A 20,882-nucleotide genomic window follows, 5' to 3' on the forward strand; every position below is an offset into this window, starting at 1 on the left:
TATTGTTCTGATAGATGAGACACGAGAAGGAGTCAATAGGAAGCTAGAACTTTGGAGAAGTACTCTAGAGTCAAAGGGTTTTAAGTTAAGTAGAAAGAAGACAGAATACATGCATTGCAAGTTCAGTGAAGGCCAAACTGGTGATAGGGAAGGAGTTAGTTTGAATGGGGTGGCACTGTCCCAAAGTAATCACTTTAAATATCTAGGCTCAGTCCTTCAAGTAGATGGGGGATGTGAGGAGGATGTTAGTCATAGGATTAAAGCCGGATGGTTGAAGTGGAGACGTGCCACGGGAGTTTTATGTGATCGTAAGATTCCCAATAAATTAAAAGGAAAATATTACCATAGCTATGCTATATGGTAGTGAGTGTTGGGCACTGAAAGAGTCTTATGCATCTAAGATAAGAGTTGCAGAGATGAGAATGTTAAGGTGGATGAGTGGTCATACTAGACTAGATAAAGTCCGTAATGAAAGTATTAGAGAAAAGGTAGGAGTGGTGCCAATTGAAGATAAGTTGAGAGAAGGGAGATTGAGGTGGTTTGGTCATGTGAAGCGTAGACATACGGAGGCTCCAGTTAGACAAGTAGAGCACATTAGGCTAGAGGATAGAAAGAAAAAAAGGGGTAGACCTAAATTGACTTGGAGGAGAGTAGTACAGCATGACTTAGAAGCATTACACGTTTCTGAGGATTTAACCCAAAATCGTTTAGAGTGAAAAAAGCGAATCCATATAGCCGACCCCAAATTTTTGAGATAAAAGCTTAGTTGAGTTGAGTTGAGTTGAGTTGAGTTGAGTTCACATTTACAAATCATGTATCCAATCTCATATAGGCAAATGATAAAAATTTTATTAATTTTATTATTTATCAAAATTTTAGATTGATAAAAATTTTAGATAAATTTTATTGGAAATCCACTTTAAATATATTTTTATTATTTAATATTTTTATCATTTGTTATCATAAATTTTATGAAAAAAAATCTCAAAAATTAATAAATCATTACTTAATTATTTATTAATTTTATTTAAACTTTAAATTAATTAAAAAAACTATAGATAAATTTTATTATGGACCCACTTTAAATATTTTGTTTTATTAATTATTATCTAAACTTTATTAAAAATCTTTTATCTAAAGTTTTTTAATATTTTACATTTTATTAAATTTTTTTTGATAATTATGATCTAAAATAATAAAATTAATCAATTTTATTATTTAAAAATTGATTTGAAATTATTAATTATTAAAAAATAAATCGCATAATTTTTTATAATTAAAATATATTTAGTTTTTAATATTATCTAAACTCTAGTAATAATTTAAATAAATTATTAATGCAATTAAAGATTTGGCAATTAATTATCAATGATGCAAATCACTATGTATTGACTTGTTACAAAATGGATCACAATTTTTGATATAAAATGTTTGAAATTACATGTTACTTTTTATTTTATATATTATAAAAAAAATGAGTCTTATATCAATTAAAATGTATGTGAATTTTATAATAAATGTTTAATTTAAAAATTATTAAATTTATTTTGACATGAAAACAAACTTATACCCTTTTCGCTGCTTTGAAGTTTGGACCAAACTTCACTCAATTAAAGTCACAATTTATCAGCAATACTTTTGAGGTTAATTTCGGAAGAAGGAAAAACAGAATTTAAATATTAAAAAAATAAATAAATAACCCAAATAATTGAAGGCCGCACCCGCACGTGCACGTGGATGGAACCCAACAAACGCCCACTGCCACTAGGTGTGCAAGCAAAGCTGGAGGAAGAGAAGAAAAAGAAAGCTAGTTTTTGCACTTGATTGATCGCTTAAAGAAGATAAATATTAGATTAATTCCATCCACTAATCAAACAATACATAGAAGGAAGATCCACAGCAAAATTCTAGAAATTAATCACTCAATCTCTTGGTCCTTTAAAATGCTCCCGAGACACCCATTTTCCTTCTCTTGGGTCGACGCCATGTTCTCCAGATTGAAAGATCCGAATTTGGGGGTGAATTGGGTAGCAGTTCCATTTAATTTGGTGTCGAAAGTGAAGGAGAAATTTTGATTTGATGATGAGACTTGTTCGATTTTCTCCAGTGCTGTTGGGCAGATTTTTCTCCTTTTGGATTCTCTGATTGTGTCTTCTTCTGGGTTGGCTTCGTTTTCGTTCTTGGTTTTCTCTTCGGTGGAAGTCACGAGCTTTGGTGGGTCTTGGCCGGAATCTTGATTTTTGGAGGGTATTTGTGTTTTTGCAGTGTTCATCTTTGCTATTTCTTTTCTTTTGTGGTTAAAAGGGGGAAGTGGATGGGCTGTGAGTGTGTAAGAAAGAGACTTTCTTTGGGCGGCTGTTCATCATGGCATTATAAGAAGATTGTACGAGGCATTGATTTGTTCATGTAATTAAAGAATGATTCCCCACTTTGCAAATGGCAATCGCACAACAAAGAGCAGCAAACAAAATTCTCTAGTTATTTAGTTTGAGAGTTTATAAATAAAATAAAATAAAATACAACGTGTGCTAATCAATATTTAACTTAATTAATATGAATTCAATTTAACTCCTTAATAAAAGAATTTTTTTTCAACCAATAAACTGAATCAATAAAAATAAAAAAATATTAACTATTAATTGCTATCAAAAATTTGATTTAATAAAAATCTTCATCAAACCATATTCACCTTTGGATTGAATATGTAATATCACAATTTTAAAGGGATTTAAGTGAAATTTACACAAACACACCTATTGTAAATTAGCTTCAGTCAAGGTTTAATTTTCGAAAAAAATCATATTGTGCATTCATCATAATCTTTGATTGTAATAAGTCTCATATGATTTCATTATAATCAACTATTATAAAATCAATTTTCACTTTGATTCTTTTAATTGATATCCAGTACAGTTCTGTCTATGAAGAATGTGGTGTGCATAATGTAAAATTCATTTTATAATAATATATTGTTTTATTTGTTAATATATGTCTTATTATTTATATATTTCATTTATTATAATAAAGTAATAGATTTTAATGATTAAGTAAGAAATGACCTTAGAAAAAAAAATTATAAAAAATGAAATTAAAACTCTTTGAGTTTCAATTGGTATTGATAATTTTTCTTTTTAAAATTATCAACTCATATTTTTTTAGTTAATTCTTTTTATAAAAATTGATTTTTTTTAAATATGGAGGTTATTATCTTAAAAAAAATGATTTTCTCATTTTAATGAATTATTTTTTACAAAATTTTATTTTATATTACAGTAAAAAATATATTTTATATATTATAATAAATTAATAAATTTTAATAATTAGGTAAATAAAGGCTTTAGAAGAAAAAAAATCATAACACACTTTGAGTTTCAATTGGTATTGATAATTTTTTTTTTAAAGTTATAAACTATTTTTTAATTAATTTTTTTATGAAAATCAACAATTTTTTTCAAAACATAGAAATGGCATTTTTTTAAAAAAAATTGATTTTCTGATTTTAATTAATATTTTATAAATTTTTGTTTTAAATTACAATAAAAATATTTTTCATATGTTATAATAAAGTAATAAATTTTAATTATGTCACGACCCAACCTATGGGCCGGACCGGCACTAGGACCTAGGCCAGCCTAAAGCCCCCGAGGCCCGTAGTAAGCCTAACTGTTCATTTACCCAATTCTAAGGCCCATTTGGGCCCAATTTCAAGAAAACAAACGAACAGAGTCCGGCCATAAAAATGGACTTTCCAACGGGGAGTTTTTGACTCACCCGACCTGTAAACACAATATATAGTCATTTGGGGAGCTCAGCTCACCCTCCACATACTCATCAACATAAAAATAAATGGGAGCTCAGCTCCCTCATCCAATCCATCAAACATGCATAGCATATTAAGTTTACAGGTCCCAAAATAATAATTTAGTTTACAGACCCAAATCAAATAAACATTTCTAACACATGCGGAAATTCTAAGATTTAACAAGTTTATACAAATAGTAATAATTGACCTGTGAGGGAGAAAGCAGGTTAACCTCAAAAAATATCCTCCTGTGGCCTGTAATAATTTTTGAACAGTGAGCGTTCGACTCGAGAGTAAAATATCAATTTTAACCATAATCCCTATAACTATCTAAAACTAATGCACCCTGTAGAGTGAAATGCAACATCAACAACATGTTCACATCATAACATCAAAAAGGTAATTTGGAGCTCTCACACACTCTGTAGTATCAATCATAACATATGGGAGCCGATCCCTATACGACTCTCTTAAATCCAACTGGTGCGGCTAATTACTCAAGCTCGGACTTCCACTTAATAACCAAATCGAGGTCCCTGAATTACTCAAGCCGTGACTACCCTCGAAGGATCGGGTCCCAGCGAATTACTCAAGCCGTGACTACCCCGTCCTATCCATAGTCCACACCACATCACACGCACGCCAACGCACGCACACTGCTCCAAATTACCACAACAACATCCATGGCACATCAACAGTTATGAATGCAACATAAATCGTGCCTAGAGTTTAACTACATAAATATATGCATATAAGTGATGCATGGGCATGCTTGAACATATAATAATATCGAAATTACAATTAAAATTAATATTCTACTCACAGACTTGACGATGGTCACTGAGGCGGCTGTGCGGAGGAAGAAGGCTGTACCTTATAACATGACAATTTTATTACAATCATTTAATAAATTTGACTCAATACAAACAAAGAAAAAGACCAATACGTCCTAAGTCGTGCCGAAAATCCGGCAGAGTCTCCCCTATACCTAGGACCTACCCAACCTGCAAAATGGCTCAAAACACACTTCTATATTCACAATCCATATATCCACAGCTCAATCATATCACACAGCCCCTCCTGGGCCCATCAAATCAGTCATCCATCACAATACGCAAAATTTCAATTTAGTCCTTATTATTGATCATTTTTGCAAAAACTGCCCAAACAAGCTCTAAAAATTATAAAACTTTGCCCCGCGGTCCTTAGCAATATTACTAAGCTATTGCAAAAAGAATCGCAATTTTCTAAGCTACCACGAATATTTTATGGATTTTTAATCCTATTTAAGCACTAGAAAATTACGAAAAAACAAGGTTCGGGTTTACCTTTGCCGATTCCGACTTCGGGGACGCACTCGGGACATCTGACAATGGGGGGGTAGCCAAAACCTCGGTCCAATTCGGAGACTTTTCTGGTAACGGGTCTATCTGGCCCGAAATTTGCAGACCCGGTCAACTGTCGAATTTCCGCGAATCGAGGATACCTACACGAAGCCCATAACATGGGGGTTAGTACATAAATTTTTCAGAAATTTCTAAGCTCATTAAATGCTCGAAAAAACACTGCGAAGTTCCGTGGGACCCACCGAAAAACGGTGTCGGAAAAATTCGAAATTTATGTCGTTGCGAAGCTCTCGACTAGTGGAGCGTGCTGGTAGCCTCGGTTTTCTCGTGGGATTCACGATTTTCGATAAATCTAACCCAAAAGTCGAAATGGGCTAAAAACTTCCCGAGCAAAAATTGGACAAACCGCTCGATGGATTTCGGCGTTCTTGGTGTCTATGGAAAGCTCTCGCCGGGTAGATGATTTTAGACACAAGACCCGGTCAATTGGTGGCGGATCGGTAGCGAGGAGGAGAGAGAAAAGAGAGAAAAGGAGAGGGAACGACACATGGAAGAAGAAAAGGGAAGAAGGAAAAGGGTCCGGTCGATTCGACCGGTCCGATCCGTCCGGCTCGATTCGAATACAAAATTTTGAATTTTACTCTCGGGACCAAAAACGAGGTCCAAAATTTGAAAAAATTTCAAAACTCGAGAAAAATACATAGACTCCAAATATATTTTTAGTTTTGTCACGTGGTCTTTAAATTAATTTTTAAAAATCATCAAAGTTTATATTTTCGGAAAATCGAACCCGATTTTTAAAATCCGAAAAATCTCAAAAAATTTTCTAAAATTTAAATAAAATTAAAATACCAAAAATGCTCATAAAATTTAAAATTTTGGGGTGTTACATTCTTCCTCCCTTACAGAAAATTCGTCCTCGAATTTTACACAAGGCAGAATAAAGCACATGATTATACATTGAACAGATAGGGGTACTTGCTACGCATGTCCCGTTCTGACTCCCAGGTGCACTCTTCCACTGACTGGCTCCTCCACAAAACCTTAACCATAGGGATCTGTTTGGATCTTAGCTGTCTTACTTGGTAGTCCACTATGGCTACAGGTTGCTCCTCAAATGTCAAGTTCTCTTTTAGCTCTATCACATCCGGCTGCAGTACATGAGAAGGATCGGGAATGTATTTCCTGAGCATGGAGATGTGAAACACGGGATGAACGTGAGAAAGGTTGGGTGGTAGCTCCAACCGGTGAGGCAATCGCTCCAACTCTATCCGTAACCTCAAAAGGTCAAATATACCGAGGTTTCAACTTTCCCTTCTTTCCAAATCTCATGACTCCTTCATTGGAGAAACCTTCGTAAATACATAGTCGCCACCGCAAACTCCACATCCCTTCGCCTGCAGTGCATAACTCTTACGCCTCGAAAATGTTTTGATCGTTCCTCGATTAAAGGAACTACCTCAAGTGTCTTGCACTAGGTCTACATCATGCACCTTCGCTTCCCCATTTCTGTCCAACACAGGAGACCTACACTTTCTTCCATATAGTGCCTCATAGGGTGCCATCCTATCTTTGGAATGGTAATCGTTGTTGTAGGCAAACTCCACCAAAGCTAGTTGCTCATCCCATTGACCTCCAAAATCCAAGACACTCATGCGAAGCATGTCTTCGATGTTTGGATTGTCCTTTCAATTTGTCCGATGCATCGAGGGTGGAAAGTCAGATCAAGTTCAATCGTGTGCCAAGTGCCTCCTGCAACTTTCTCCAAAACCAGAAGTGAATCGGCCCTCTATCGGATATTATGGAAGCTAGAACTCCATGCAATCGACTATTTCTCGAATGTAGAGCGGGCATCTTGTGCCCTGAGTATGTAGTCTTCTGAGGTAAGAAGTGAGTGATTTGGTCAAGCGGTCTACAATTATCCATATCGAATCATATCCTCGCGTGGTACGAGGCAACCCATCCACAAAATCCATAGTGATCATTTCCCACTTCCATTCGGGATAGGGAGCTCTTGCAGCTTCACTGACGGTCTCTCGTGTTCAAACTTCACCTTCGACAAGTCAAGCACTTGGACACAAAGTCCTATGTCTCTCTTCATGCCATTCCACCAATAGTTATCTTTCACATCATGGTACATCTTGGTGGAACACAGGTGGACATCATGCTGTGTAGTGTGCCTCTCGCATGACTTCATTCCCGAGGTTGTCTACATCGGGCACACATATCCTAGAACCTTGTACTAGGGCACCATCATTGGCAAATCCAAACTCACCACCTTCACCTTCTTTGTACTCTTTCTATGATCTTCATCAATTGTTGGTCTCGTCTTTGGGAAACTCTAACTCTGTCCCTCAAGTCCGCCTCACCGAAAAGTGAGCCAACAATACTCCCTCATCCGAAAGATCTAGGATTAAACCTTGATCCATCAACTCATATACCTCTGAATCAATGGTCTCTTCTCTCTTGAAATGTGCGCCAAATCGCTGTAAGATTTTCTGCTCAAGGCATCTGCCACAACATTGGCCTTTCCAGGGTGGTACTGGATGGTGCAATCATAGTCTTTCAGAAGCTCCATCCATCTCCTCTGTTTCAAGTTCAAGTCCCTCTGTTGGAAGATGTACTTCAAACTCTTATGGTCGGTGTATATCTCGCACACTTCACCATACAGGTAGTGTCTCCAGATTTTTAGTGCAAAGACTACAGCCGCCATTTCCAAATCATGGGTGGGGTAGTTCTGCTCATGCCTCTTCAGCTACCTTGAAGCATAAGCCACTACCTTTCCATTCTGCATCAAAACACACCCTAGGCCAACTCTGGAGGCGTCACAATACACGGTGTGTCCTTCACCACTCACAGGTAGTGTCAACACAGGGGCAGTGGTTAGACACTCCTTAAGCTTCTGGAAACTCACCTCACAGTCATCTGTCCAAATGAATGGAACATTCTTCCTGGTCAACTTAGTTAGGGGAGCCGCTATCCTGGAGAAATCTTGTACAAAACGCCTATAGTAGCCAGCTAAACCCAGAAAACTTCACACCTCAGTGGCTGTTGTAGGCCTAAGCCAATCAGTTACAGCTTCAATTTTCTTGGGATCTACTTGAATACCGTCACTAGAAACCACATGTCCCAAGAATGAGATGCTTTCTAGCCAAAATTCACATTTTGAAAATTTGGCATATAGCTGGTGCTCTCTCAACGTCTGCAACACCATCCTCAAGTGCTACACGTGTTCTTCCTCGGTCCGAGAGTATACCAGAATGTCATCTATGAATACGATGACAAAACGGTCCAAAAATGGCTTGAACACCCTGTTCATCAAGTCCATGAAGGCTGCTGGTGCATTAGTGAGTCCAAAAGACATCACCAAGAACTCATAATGACCATATCTTGTCCTGAAAGCCGTTTTGGACACGTCCTCATTCCTGATTCTCGATTGATGGTAGCCTGATCGCAGGTCTATTTTGGAAAAGAATCTAGCTCCTTGGAGCTGATCAAACAGATCATCGATCCGAGGAAGTGGATACTTATTCTTCACTGTCACCTTGTTCAAATTATGCGTAGTCGATACACAACCTCAATGATCCATCCTTCTTTCTCACAAATAAAACAGGAGCACCCCAGGGTGAAGTACTCGGACGTATGAAACCCTTGTCCAAAAGCTCCTGTAGTTGCTCCTTTAACTCTTTCAATTCTGCTAGTGCCATCCTGTAAGGTGGCATTGATATGGGGTTTGTACCCGGAACAATATCAATGCAGAACTCTATTCCCCTTTCTGGTGGCAACCCTGGAAGCTCCTATGGGAAGACATCCATAAATTCTCTGACAACAGGAACATTTCCCATGCTGACACCTTCTACAGATGTATCTCTCACCAATGCCAAATACCCTTGGCATCCACGCCTCAACATTTTTCTGGCACTAATTGCTGACACCAAATTATATGGAGCCACGCTCCTGTCACCATCAAAGCTAAACTCTTCCACACCAGGTATGTGGAAATACACCTTTTTGTTCCTGCAGTCTAAGGTGGCATAGTGAGTTGCCAACCAATCCATCCCCAAAATTACATCAAAATTCATTACTGGTAGAGGGACCAAGTCTGCTGGGAGGATCTTTCCATCCACTACTACTGGGCTACCCGGAAAAACCATATCTACATCTATGTTGTCACTAAGTGGGGTAGCTACTGACAAAGGGCACTCTAAAGTTGTAGGGTTTCTACCCAATCTCATGGCAAACACAGGGGAGACAAATGAGTGCGTAGCACCCGGATCTATCAAAACACGAGCCTCATAAGAATGGACTGGAAGAATACCTGCCACAACTGCATTTGAAGCTTGAGCATCCTGGTGGGTCAGGGTGAAAACTCGAGCTTGACCCCTACCCTGAGTGGCGTAACCACGATCGACTTCTACCTCCGACCGCCTCCAAATCCACGTCCCCCTTGTCCTCGGCCCTGTTGGCCACTGAACTGACTGCCTGCCATGTTGGAAGCACCCGGATACAATTGTCGAGGAACATTCGCAACAGAACCTTGTGACCCCATCTGTGGCTCACTGAAAACGGGGCATTCTCTAGCAAAGTGACCTGGTTGGCCACACCTGAAGCATACTCCTGATCCCATCAAACAAGGTCTGAATGTCCTCTTCCACACTGCACAAGGTGCCAAGGAGGATCTGAACCAGGACCAGGCTGCTGTACCCGGCTGTGACCCGCTTTGGATCCGTACCACAGTGCAGATCCTCGTGGTCTGTGTCTAAAACCACTTCTCTTGCTCCTACCCTTTCCTCTGTAATTACTCTGGCCACCACTATCCGGAGTACCCATTTGGGGAACACCTGAAGAACCCTCTGCTCTGTTTTTCTTTGCTCTTCCGCTGTCATCCACAGCATAACTAATCTCAATCTGTCTGGCTCGATCAACCACCACATCAAAAGACTGACCAGACATCATGGCCAGGTTTGCATACCTCCTGTCAAGCCCCTTTAGGAACCTCTTCACCTTCATAGTTTCTGTAGCTACTGCTGTAGGGGCATATCTGCTCAATTCGTAAATTGCAGAGCATATTCATCTACAGACCTGCCATTCTGTCTTAAGGCCTCAAAGGCCCACTGTTTCTGGTCTCTGAAGCTTTCTGGCACAAACCGATTGATGAACAGTTCCACAAACTGAGTCCACGACAAACCCTCCATCCGAGGTAACACGTAGTCATTCATCCATTGTCTAGGCATAGGCCCCATGACATGCTGCATACACTCTATCAGTTTCCTATCAGTCAACTGTAATTCTGTTCCTACCTGTTTGCAGGAATCCAAAAACCGATATGCATCGTCTGACACATCATAAGTTCCAGGCACCAACTTCTTGAAATTAATTATCTGTTTATAAGGTTCCCCTCTTGGTGCGGTGGACTGCTGCTGCTGTGGAGGGTGGACCATATACTGCGCCATCATGTCGATGGTTCTCTACAACCCAGCTAGAGTAGTTGCCATGGGGTCCATGGGACCCTGTGCCATAAAAGATCGATCTCAGATCGGGGTGTGGCTCCTCTACTTGAGCGACTCTAGGCCTCCTACCCGCCTCCTGGCGGGCGCCTCATCTGTGCCGATACCTCGTCAGCACATCCGGTTCAGTGCGATGGCGGCTCTCCCGCTTCTACGCATTTTCTGAAATTCAAAGACATTAGCCCACAAAATTCAAAACTGCACATTACACAGCTCTATAGACTCATATTTACACACAATATATGAAGCAGAAACTAGAAGCAAAGACGACAATGCAAGACTAATGTGGACTCTATTTTTCCGCATGTGACTCCTAGTAGAGTCTTCCCAACACTTTAGACAACATTCCCTAAGAATCTGGAGCCTAAGCTCTGATACCACATCTGTCACGACCCAACCTATGGGCCGGACCGGCACTAGGACCTGGGCCAGCCTAAAGCCCCCGAGGCCCGTAGTAAGCCTAACTGTTCATTTACCCAATTCTAAGGCCCATTTGGGCCCAATTTCAAGAAAACAAACTGACAGAGTCCGGCCATAAAAATGGACTTTCCAACGGGGAGTTTTTGACTCACCCGACCTGTAAACACAATATATAGTCATTTGGGGAGCTCAGCTCACCCTCCACATACTCATCAACATAAAAATAAATGGGAGCTCAGCTCCCTCATCCAATCCATCAAACATGCATAGCATATTAAGTTTACAGGTCCCAAAATAATAATTTAGTTTACAGACCCAAATCAAATAAACATTTCTAACACATGCGGAAATTCTAAGATTTAACAAGTTTATACAAGCGGTAATAATTGACTGCGAGGAGAAAGCGAGTTAACCTCAAAAATATCCTCCTGTGGACTGAAAAAATGTTTGAACAGGAGTGAGCGTTCGACTCAGAGAGTAAAATATCAATTTTAACCATAATCCCTATAACTATCTAAAACTAATGCACCCTGTAGAGTGAAATGCAAGATCAATAACATTTTCACATCATAACATCAAAAGGTAATTTGGAGCACTCACACACCTGTAGTATCAATCATAACATATGGGAGTGATCCCTATCTGACTCTCTTAAATCCAACTCGTGCCGGTAATTACTCAAGCTCGGACTTCCACTTAATAACCAAATCGAGGTCCCAATTACTCAAGCCGTGACTACTCCTCGAAGGATCGGGTCCCGACAAATTACTCAAGCCGTGACTACCCGTCCTATCCATAGTTCACACCACATCACACGCACGCCAACGCACGCTGCTTGCTCCAAATTACCACAACAACATCCATCGCACATCAAAATTTATGTATGCAACATAAATCGTGCCTAGAGTTTAACTACATAAATATATGCATATAAGTGATGCATGGGCATGCTTGAAAATATAATAATATCGAAATTACAATTAAAATTAATATTCTACTCACAGACTTGACGATGGTCACTGAGGCGGCTGGGCGGAGGAAGAAGGTCATTCCGCTCACGACAATTTTATTACAATCATTTAATAAATTTGACTCAATACAAACAAAGAAAAAGACTAATACGTCCTAAGTCGTGCCGAAAATCCGGCAGAGTCTCCCCTATACCTAGGACCTACCCAACCTGCAAAATGGCTCAAAACACACTTCTATATTCACAATCCATATATCCACAGCTCAATCATATCACACAGCCCCTCCTGGGCCCATCAAATCAGTCATCCATCACAATACGCAAAATTTCAATTTAGTCCTTATTATTGATCATTTTTGCAAAAACTGCCCAAACAAGCTCTAAAAATTATAAAACTTTGCCCCGCGGTCCTTAGCAATATTACTAAGCTATTACAAAAAGAATCGTAATTTTCTAAGCTACCACGAATATTTTATGGATTTTTAATCCTATTTAAGCACTAGAAAATTACAAAAAAACAAGGTTCGGGTTTACCTTTGCCGATTCCGACTTCGGGGACGCACTCGACGCCCGCAATGGGGGTAGCCAAACTCGTCCAATTCGAGACTTTTCCAGAACTGGTCCGTTCGCCCGAAATTTACTGCATCTTGGCCAATCGCCGAATTTCCGCGAATCAAGGATACCTACACGAAGCCCATAACACGGGGGTTAGTACATAAAATTTTCAGAATTTTCTAAGCTCATTAAATGCTCGGAAAAACACTGCGAAGTTCGGTGGGACCCACCGAAAAACGGTGTCGGAAAAATTCGAAATTTATGTCGTTGCGAAGCTCTCGACGAGTGGAGCGTGCTGGTAGCCTCGGTTTTCTCGTGGGATTCACGATTTTCGATAAATCTAGCCCAAAAGTCGAAATGGGCTAAAAACTTCCCGAGCAAAAATTGGACAAACCGCTCCATGGATTTCGGCGTTCTTGGTGTCTATGGAAAGCTCTCGCCGAGTAGATGATTTTAGACACAAAACCCGGTCCAATTGGTGGCCGGATCGGCCAGATTTTGACCGGAGAAGCCGAAACGCCAGGAGGGGCATTCGCGCGTTCCGCCGCTTGGGGGCGCTACTACTGGGATACCGGGAGGCCGGCGAGGTGGGGACGCAGGGGAGGCGGCTGGCCGGCGGCAGGGGAGGGGAGGAGAGAGAAAAGAGAGAGAAAAGGGAGAGGGAACGACGCGCGCGGGGAAGAAAAAGGGAAGAAGGAAAAGGCCGGTCCGATTCGATCGGTCCGATCCGGTCCGGTTCGATTCAGAATACAAAATTTTGAATTTTTACTCTGCCTCGGGACCGAAAACGAGGTTCAAAAATTCCGAAAAAATTTCAGAAAACTCAGAAAAATACATAGACTCCAAATATATTTTTAGTTTTACCACGTGGTCTTTAAATTAATTTTTAAAAATCATCAAAGTTTATATTTTCGGAAAATCGAATCCGATTTTTAAAATCCGAAAAATCTCAAAAAATTTCCTAAAATTTAAATAAAATTAAAATACCAAAAATGCTCATAAAATTTAAAATTTTGGGGTGTTACAAATTAAGTAAAAAAAATGGCCTTAGAAGAAAAAAAGCTATAAAGAATAAAATTAAAAAAATTTAAATTTTAATTGGCATCGATTAAATATTTTTAAAAATTATGAAAACAAGTTTAAAAAAATAGTTATTTCTTTTTTATAAAAATGATAATTTTTTTAAAAATATGAAAGCTATAATTTTTTTTAAATTATTAAAAACAAATAGAATAAAAAATTTTAAATTTTTATAAACTTTAAAATTAATTTAAATAATAAAAATAATATAATTTTAAATAATATAAAATTATTAATATTTTGTCCACTCGTTAAATTGGCCTATTCATAATAAGGTTGATTTTCAATTCATACCGTACTAATTATTATAATACATATTTTCCAGCTTCGTCAGGATTATTCGCCCTCAGAAAAAACCCCCTGTTGGGTTGTCTCACGGTTCGCAGCGCCATGACAATCAGCATCAAAGACCACCAACTCACCAACGACACTCACAATCTCTACGACGTCACCTTCTTCACCGATCAGATCCACACTCTAGTTACCCACGCTCCCTCCCTCGTCGACCAATGGCTCATCGAAACCCAACAACAAATTCACCAAAACCCTGCTGTCGTTGGCCTGGACGTCGAGTGGCGCCCCAATTTCAACCGCCGTATCGAGAACCCAATAGCTACTCTACAACTCTGCATTGGCCGCAGATGTCTCATCTATCAGCTCTTACATTCCCCTACTGTCCCACAATCTCTTGTGGAATTCCTTCTCAATGGGAATTTTGTGTTTGTGGGGGTTGGCATTGAGAGTGATGTTGAAAAGCTGGTGGAGGATTATGGGTTAAGCGTAAGAAATACTGTGGATTTGAGGGGCTTGGCAGCGGAGAAGCTAGGAGTGAAGGAGTTGAAGAATGCTGGGTTGAAGGATTTGGTGAAGGAAGTATTGGGGAAGGAAATTAAGAAGCCCAAGAGGGTCACAATGAGTAGGTGGGACAATCCGTGGCTTACTCCTGATCAGGTTCAGTATGCTTGTCTTGATGCCTTTGTGTCTTCTGAAATTGGCAGGAGGTTGAATTCTGCTGCTGCTGGAGCTGGAGCTTCAATTTGATGGGGGGCTTTTGAATGTGAGTTTTGGTGGCTCTTCCAAATAAAGCAATGATTTAGGATTATTTTGCCTAAAATTTTCATGCTGGTTTATGTGGTAGTCTTGTGAACTTGGATACTTTTCAAATTATCTGTTTAGCTTGTTTTTTAGTTGCTGTCATGGAGATGATCATTGCAGTCAATCATCCTTGTAAGACAACATTGTTGCGGCCAATGCTCTGCTGTGTTTACCGTGTCCTTTTTTTATACCCAGTGATGATTTTGTTGATGGTTTAGAATTTGAATCCTGCGTATGTCAAAGATTGTCTTGGATGTCTTAAGGCATTTGTTTGATTATAGCCCTACGTTTTTGTTTTTCCATCTTAGTTTTTTTCCTTTTCTCAATTTCTGTTGGGAGACTGATTGCAACACCCAAATGGCTATGGCAGTGACTTCTTTGCATATTTATTTATCATATTTCTAACCTATATATTGAATTGGAATCGAGATTTTGCATGGGGAAATGATTGATGACTATGGAGTTTAGCACCATAACATTCATCAAAAGTAGCTCGACATGAGAAAATTCAGTTAATTATAAAGAGGAGAGCTATACGGATTCTATCACTTGCTTACTGCATTAATGCAGTTACTCTGGGAAATAAAGTTTATAAATAAAGTTTATAACATCAAATGATCTGTGGCAATAGCAATGTTAGCTGCAGAAATAGCAAGTCCTCTTATTTTTCTTTGACAATAAACATCTACATTGTTTCTGTTCTATTCTTTTATTTGAAAAAAAAAAAAATGTTTGCCTCACTTTCGAGCACGGATTCTAAATAATTGTCAAGGACAAGCAACATGATCGCATCATAACCTCACGCTCACACGTTACCTCCTTCCTTGCATCCTTTCTCTGAAAGCTGTCATGAAAAAGGCTGTAGGATTTAGAATCTTCACTACCCTGCCCAGAACAAAGCCATTGTAGAGGCAGTGGCTCCGCCTGAGTCCATACCCATGACAAATGAAAACTGAAAAGCACGAGCCTAAGTTGATTAATTCTCCGGCAAAACAGCACCATCTTCTATAGAAACAGAACACACATCACAACCAATTCCATATTGTCTACAAAACAATGTAAATAACCTTAAATAGTAATCCTCCACCTCGGGGATTGAAAATGCTGGGGGAAAACAATCATCACTGCAAACTTGGAGCGTTTAGTTGTAACACTGATTAACCTCTCTTACAAGCTTATCCATAAATTGGCATTTCTTGTCAAATCCCCAGCCAGGGTTGCTCTGCATTGAAAAATTTTGTGCAAGATAAATTTTCCACAGAGAATCTCAAACTCACAGCATAAGTATTGCATCTTAGAAAATCTTCACCACCAATTTTTAACTTTGATAGAATTTGTTTAAATCATAAATAGGTCCATTACTCCATTTGGATATATGAGAATTTGAAATTGTGCATTTGCATTAGGCATCATGTTGCTGTTTTTATGACTTCTCATTCAAAATACAATCCAAATTCAGTTTTTTCAAATACAGAAAAATCCAAATGAACCCTAGGATAAAATACAAATCCACACCCATATCATACATCCACACGATGCAGCACAAAGCATTCAGACTAGCAGTTAATCAGATATGGTGAATTATGAAATCAAGTGTTATTCACATTAGCCCCTAACACGTTAAACAAATAATTTGATCTATCTTCAGGACCCAATATATCTAAACTAAAATTTCAAGGCTTTCATTAAGTCTGTGACAATTGCTTAATACTCGCAGCAAAGTGACAAGGTATGGTGAATTATGAAATCTGTCTCAAAGAACTATACAATGCCTTTGAAGAAGCAGGTTTATTGAAGGTTTTGCAAAATATGCTCATGCATTGCTATTTCATTGTCACTTAAGCCCAAATAATAGAATGAAACAACGAGACATGCACAGGGTAAAATCTAACCTGAAGAGAAAGAACTGCATGATCAGCAAACTGCTTTACAGAAGAAGGTGCACTTGCAGGAATAGTTTTAGCCACTCTTTCTAACTCTTCTTGTTGTCTCTTTGCTGTAACCCTATCAGGTCCGCTGTAATAATCAACTATCTCTTTCAATAATGGGACATTCTTCATTGTTTCTTCAATTACCTCCTGGTCAAGTAAGAAGATCGAAGAGATATCAAACTAAGAAAGGGCAAATGTTATAGCTACTATACACGAATTCCCTTATTTATTGCCATTCTAGTTCATTGCCTAATCATAGGTTTAACAGGGAAAAACTATCAAAATTTGACTGTTAATCATAATTGAAGTCGGATCAAATATCTAGGCTAATTACTGTCAGTAACCCTGCTTGCACATTGGAAAACTTGATTGTCACCATGCGTCAATAGATTAGAAACATAAAAAACCACTAAAACACAAATGACTTGGCCGCTAACATATCATCCAGTGAAACATGAGATGAGCTCACAGCAAAGTTCGAGTTTCCAAACAAATCAAAATGTTAAACCTGTTGCAACTAAACTGAATTTTAACTTTTTATTATATAAATAAATGATGCAGAATCAAAATCTAATGCAATAAGAATAATAATAAAGGGCCTATAATCACATTGGCAAAATTTGATCCATATGGACCATGCATCATTGGAGTAGAAAACATAACGATAGAATGGGGCTAATATATCAGCTAACGAAGCATAAGAGAAGCTAGCAGGAGAGGTGAATTTTGACAACAAAATAAAACATAAAAACTGCTATTCCAAGGACCCCTAGGCACTTTCTTTTGTAAAGTTTCTCTCATTAGTTGACAAAAGAAACCAAATTCAGGAAATTTATGACGACATGCATCAGTAAAAAGGTGATCATGCGCATCGAAACTGACAATGATCGGAACACCACATCACTGAACACGTCACGTCAAAATTAATGTATGACAGAAAAGCTTGCAACAGTATCTACAAACACCTCACTTTTAACATTTCAGCATTAAAGCCATATAATATAAGCCTTCATTAAATAAACCTCAACAAGCATGTAGACATTACAAATAAAAATGTTCTTTTACAAGAGATAGGGTGTCATTTATGCTCAACAACCAGAATATCAAGGGGGGAAAGGGGGATTAAAAAAAAAAAAGAAAAGGAAAAAGAAAAACAAAAACTGCATTGACATTTTTTCTGAAATAGACAGAAATAAACATTAAAAGGAAGCTTATGCATGAGCAAATCAATATTATAGTTTGCAATATCAAAAACTAAGAATATCAAGTAAAACTAGCTTATTCATGCAAATAAAATAAATTAACAGAAAGATATGCTTGAAAATTTGTTCAAGTTTGTGACGCCATATCAATGAACTCATATATAAAAAGTAATTGCATGTACCTCCCATTCTTCTTGACTTTGGATTCCTTCATATGCCATTATGAACGGCTTCACCTTCTCCAGCACATCCCGGAGAGGCATAGGTGGCTTCTCATCAATATCTGGGTTTTGATCAAACTCCCCCATCAAGTATTCAGGCTCAAACTCAATCTACAACTCAAAGAATAAATAACACGCAATGATCACCAATCCATTTCAACGAAAAATATGAATAACACCCAAAAATCACCAACCCATTTATGAAAATAATCCAGAGAATGAATACCATCCAACAATCACCAATCCTTTTACAAAAATAAGCATTAAAAAAAAAATACTGAATTTAAGCTAGTTGGTTCACAAACATTTACCATGTACCAACATATGAAAAGTCCTGACAAATTATCAAATAAAGAATTATGAATGTAATCATTTCCTATAATAGCAATGAGTAATAGTGTTGGGACAAATTGTTACGATCCCATTGTAAGAAAACTTGTGTCCCACATTGAAAGTATGAGATTTCAATGTAGGGTATATATGGACTTGAGCTCTCCAACCCCAATAGCTAGTTTTTGGGGTTGTGATTCTCCTAAGTCCGTATCAATGGTATCAGAACCGTCTACTATGATTCCTAGTAGTTGCAATTGTGTGGTAATGCCAGAATAGTAGTGTTCATATGAGGCTAGATTAAGCTAACTTAAAGAAAGCCTTCATGAGCGCCAGGGCTGTGGAGCATGGTGAAATGTTAGGATCCCATTGCAAAAAAACTTGTATCCCACGTTGAAAGTATGAGATTTTAACGTGGGGTGTATACAAACTTGAGCTCTCCAACGAGCTATTGAGATGTGCTTCTCCTAAGTTCGTATCACAAGTTCAAATGGACTAAGCCATGGTTTAACTAACCTTTCTTATTTATTATACTTTTTTCCTTACAAATGTTTTTTGGTGGCTATTTTAAAAATATAGCCCAACCAGACAAAAAAAAAATATTGAACCCTCAAAGCTATCATTTCCAAAGTATGTCATCAAAATCTTGAACATAAAACAGATTCATAACATTTTAACCCAAAAGCTTTTCTTTTCTTCTTTCCTGCAATTTTTTGTCCTTCCGAAACAAGCAAAACAGCCAATTATATTAGTTGCAAATAGGAACTGGCACACCAAATCAAATAACGCTCACCATATAATTCGTATGCAAGGCATCCAAATAGGCATCTTCCATAGGCGAAGGCAGTATTCTCCCACTCATCTCTTCAAACCCTTCAGTCAATTTGTTCATGTTCTCAACACCAACCCTTTTCGACAGTTTCTCCCCATCAGCATTGTCCCCCAAGAAGAGCCCTGCTGCGTACCCTTCCTCCGAATCTTCCATCCTCTCTCTTTGCTCCAAACGCCCCCTCCCCCTTCCCCTACCTCTACCTCTTCCTCTACCTCTACCTCTACCCCCACCCATTCCCCCTCGCGCCTGCAAAGGCTCAGCTTCCCTGTCTCTTACATCGCCCTCGCGGCTAATTTTAGGCTGGAACCGGCCCTGAGCCGGTTCAGCTTCTTCTCCAATGGTCCTGGGCTTAGGTGTGCGACGTAACCGGAGATGCCGGTTCTCTTCCTTCTGCGGAGTAGACACGGCAGGCTGATCCGGTTTCCCCCGACCAACGCCAGATAGTGCGGATTGTATGCTGGATGGCAGATTTGGCTCTTCTGACTGAGTGAACTGCGCCTTATTACGAGGTACTGACTGAGTGAACTGCGTCTTAGGAGGTACTGACTCGCGCTGTGACTCATTGGGTCTACTCAGTTCTGGTTCGATATTGCCTCTGCCTCGGCCACGTCCCGAGCCGGATTGAGAGGCTTTTAACGACGATATGAAGGAAGAAAAGGCAGGGAGAATTGGAGAAGAAGAAATAGGTATGCCACGGCCATGACCAAATCCACCTGGCGTTGGTTCTGGGGAGTCAGGTTTAGAATCATCAGAGTCAGGCTTTCCCGGTGTTCTTGCACTGAAATCGAACTGACCAGGACCGCCACCACCGCCGCGGCCACGGCCGCGACCGGAGGAGCCTGAGGAAGTGGAGAAAGGAGAAGATGACACAAAAAAGGCGCGTCCAGTGGAGGGATTAAAGATTACACTTGAGAATCGTCTTCCAACCGGGTTTCCTCTCATTTGGATCGACGTTCTCTGAAGTAATGTGAAGAAAAGACTGTTTTCCGCCAGAGGAATATGATTTTTGGCCAAGGCAAGGGATAGATAGGGTTTTGGATTTTGTTGGAATATAAAGCAACGTCGTTTTTGGTAAAAAATAGTTTACTCCTTAGCTAAAGCTTACGAAATGGAAGTGCCGCGAGATTTAACTGGTAATGGAATTGAACGGCTTGGATCTATTCCAATGGTGATATATTTAATATTATCTACATGTTTATTTTTAGATATTTTACAATTAATAAAAATGATAATTTAATTATTATATTTTTTGTAAAAATAAATTTATATTTAAAATATACTTTTATTAATAAAATAATTATTTTATTAAAATATATTATTAATTAATTATAATTAAAATAATTAATTTAAATTTAAAAAATTACTGCAAATGTTAAAATTACATGAGTATGTTATTATAAAAAGTAATAAATTAAATTATTAAAAATTAATAGATATACAGGAGAATTAAATTATTTTATTAATAAAAATATATTTAAAAAAATTTTGGTGAAAAATTAATAAAAAATAAATATTATTTTATAAATTTTAATTTTTTATTAATATTATTTAAATATTTTTAAAAAATAATTTCCCATCTAATTAATATTTA

The 20,882-nt window shown here is 38.4% G+C and overlaps 2 protein-coding genes across 4 annotated transcripts; one reads left to right on the forward strand and one right to left on the reverse strand.

The window, feature by feature from the left end:
- The first annotated feature begins 13,985 nt into the window (after nucleotides 1-13,985).
- LOC110667665 (3'-5' exonuclease) lies at nucleotides 13,986-15,077 on the forward strand. The gene has a single exon (XM_021828574.2). It carries the CDS (start codon nucleotides 14,071-14,073, stop codon nucleotides 14,719-14,721), a length of 651 nt encoding a protein of 216 aa, XP_021684266.2. The 5' UTR covers nucleotides 13,986-14,070; the 3' UTR covers nucleotides 14,722-15,077.
- A 210-nt stretch (nucleotides 15,078-15,287) lies between these two features.
- On the reverse strand, nucleotides 15,288-20,326 carry LOC110667664 (uncharacterized). Of its 3 annotated transcripts, none has more exons than XR_009148734.1 (5): nucleotides 19,253-20,326; nucleotides 18,091-18,240; nucleotides 16,668-16,853; nucleotides 15,863-15,997; nucleotides 15,288-15,777 (listed from the first exon to the last, which is right to left on the reverse strand). XR_009148734.1 is itself a non-coding variant. In XM_058146546.1 (4 exons), exons 1-4 carry the CDS (start codon nucleotides 20,231-20,233, stop codon nucleotides 15,917-15,919), a joined length of 1,398 nt encoding a protein of 465 aa, XP_058002529.1. In that variant the 5' UTR covers nucleotides 20,234-20,326; the 3' UTR covers nucleotides 15,288-15,916. The 3 variants fall into 3 exon arrangements, 1 of the variants encoding a protein (XP_058002529.1); XR_009148733.1 differs by having other exon boundaries at nucleotides 15,288-15,780; XM_058146546.1 differs by having other exon boundaries at nucleotides 15,288-15,997.
- Between the last annotated feature and the right edge of the window lie 556 nt (nucleotides 20,327-20,882).

This window comes from Hevea brasiliensis, chromosome 5 (genome assembly GCF_030052815.1).
Source record: "Hevea brasiliensis isolate MT/VB/25A 57/8 chromosome 5, ASM3005281v1, whole genome shotgun sequence".
Lineage (NCBI taxonomy): Eukaryota > Viridiplantae > Streptophyta > Magnoliopsida > Malpighiales > Euphorbiaceae > Hevea > Hevea brasiliensis.

Coding starts and splice junctions, on each gene's coding strand:
- LOC110667665 (XM_021828574.2), top strand. CDS start 14,071: ATGACAATCAGCATCAAAGACCACCAACTCACCAACGACACTCACAAT.
- LOC110667664 (XM_058146546.1), bottom strand. CDS start 20,233: ATGAGAGGAAACCCGGTTGGAAGACGATTCTCAAGTGTAATCTTTAAT. Junction 16,854..18,090: donor AAAGTCAAGAAGAATGGGAG/GTACATGCAATT, acceptor TTACTTGACCAG/GAGGTAATTGAAGAAACAAT. Junction 15,998..16,667: donor ATGCAGTTCTTTCTCTTCAG/GTTAGATTTTAC, acceptor TTTTCAATGCAG/AGCAACCCTGGCTGGGGATT.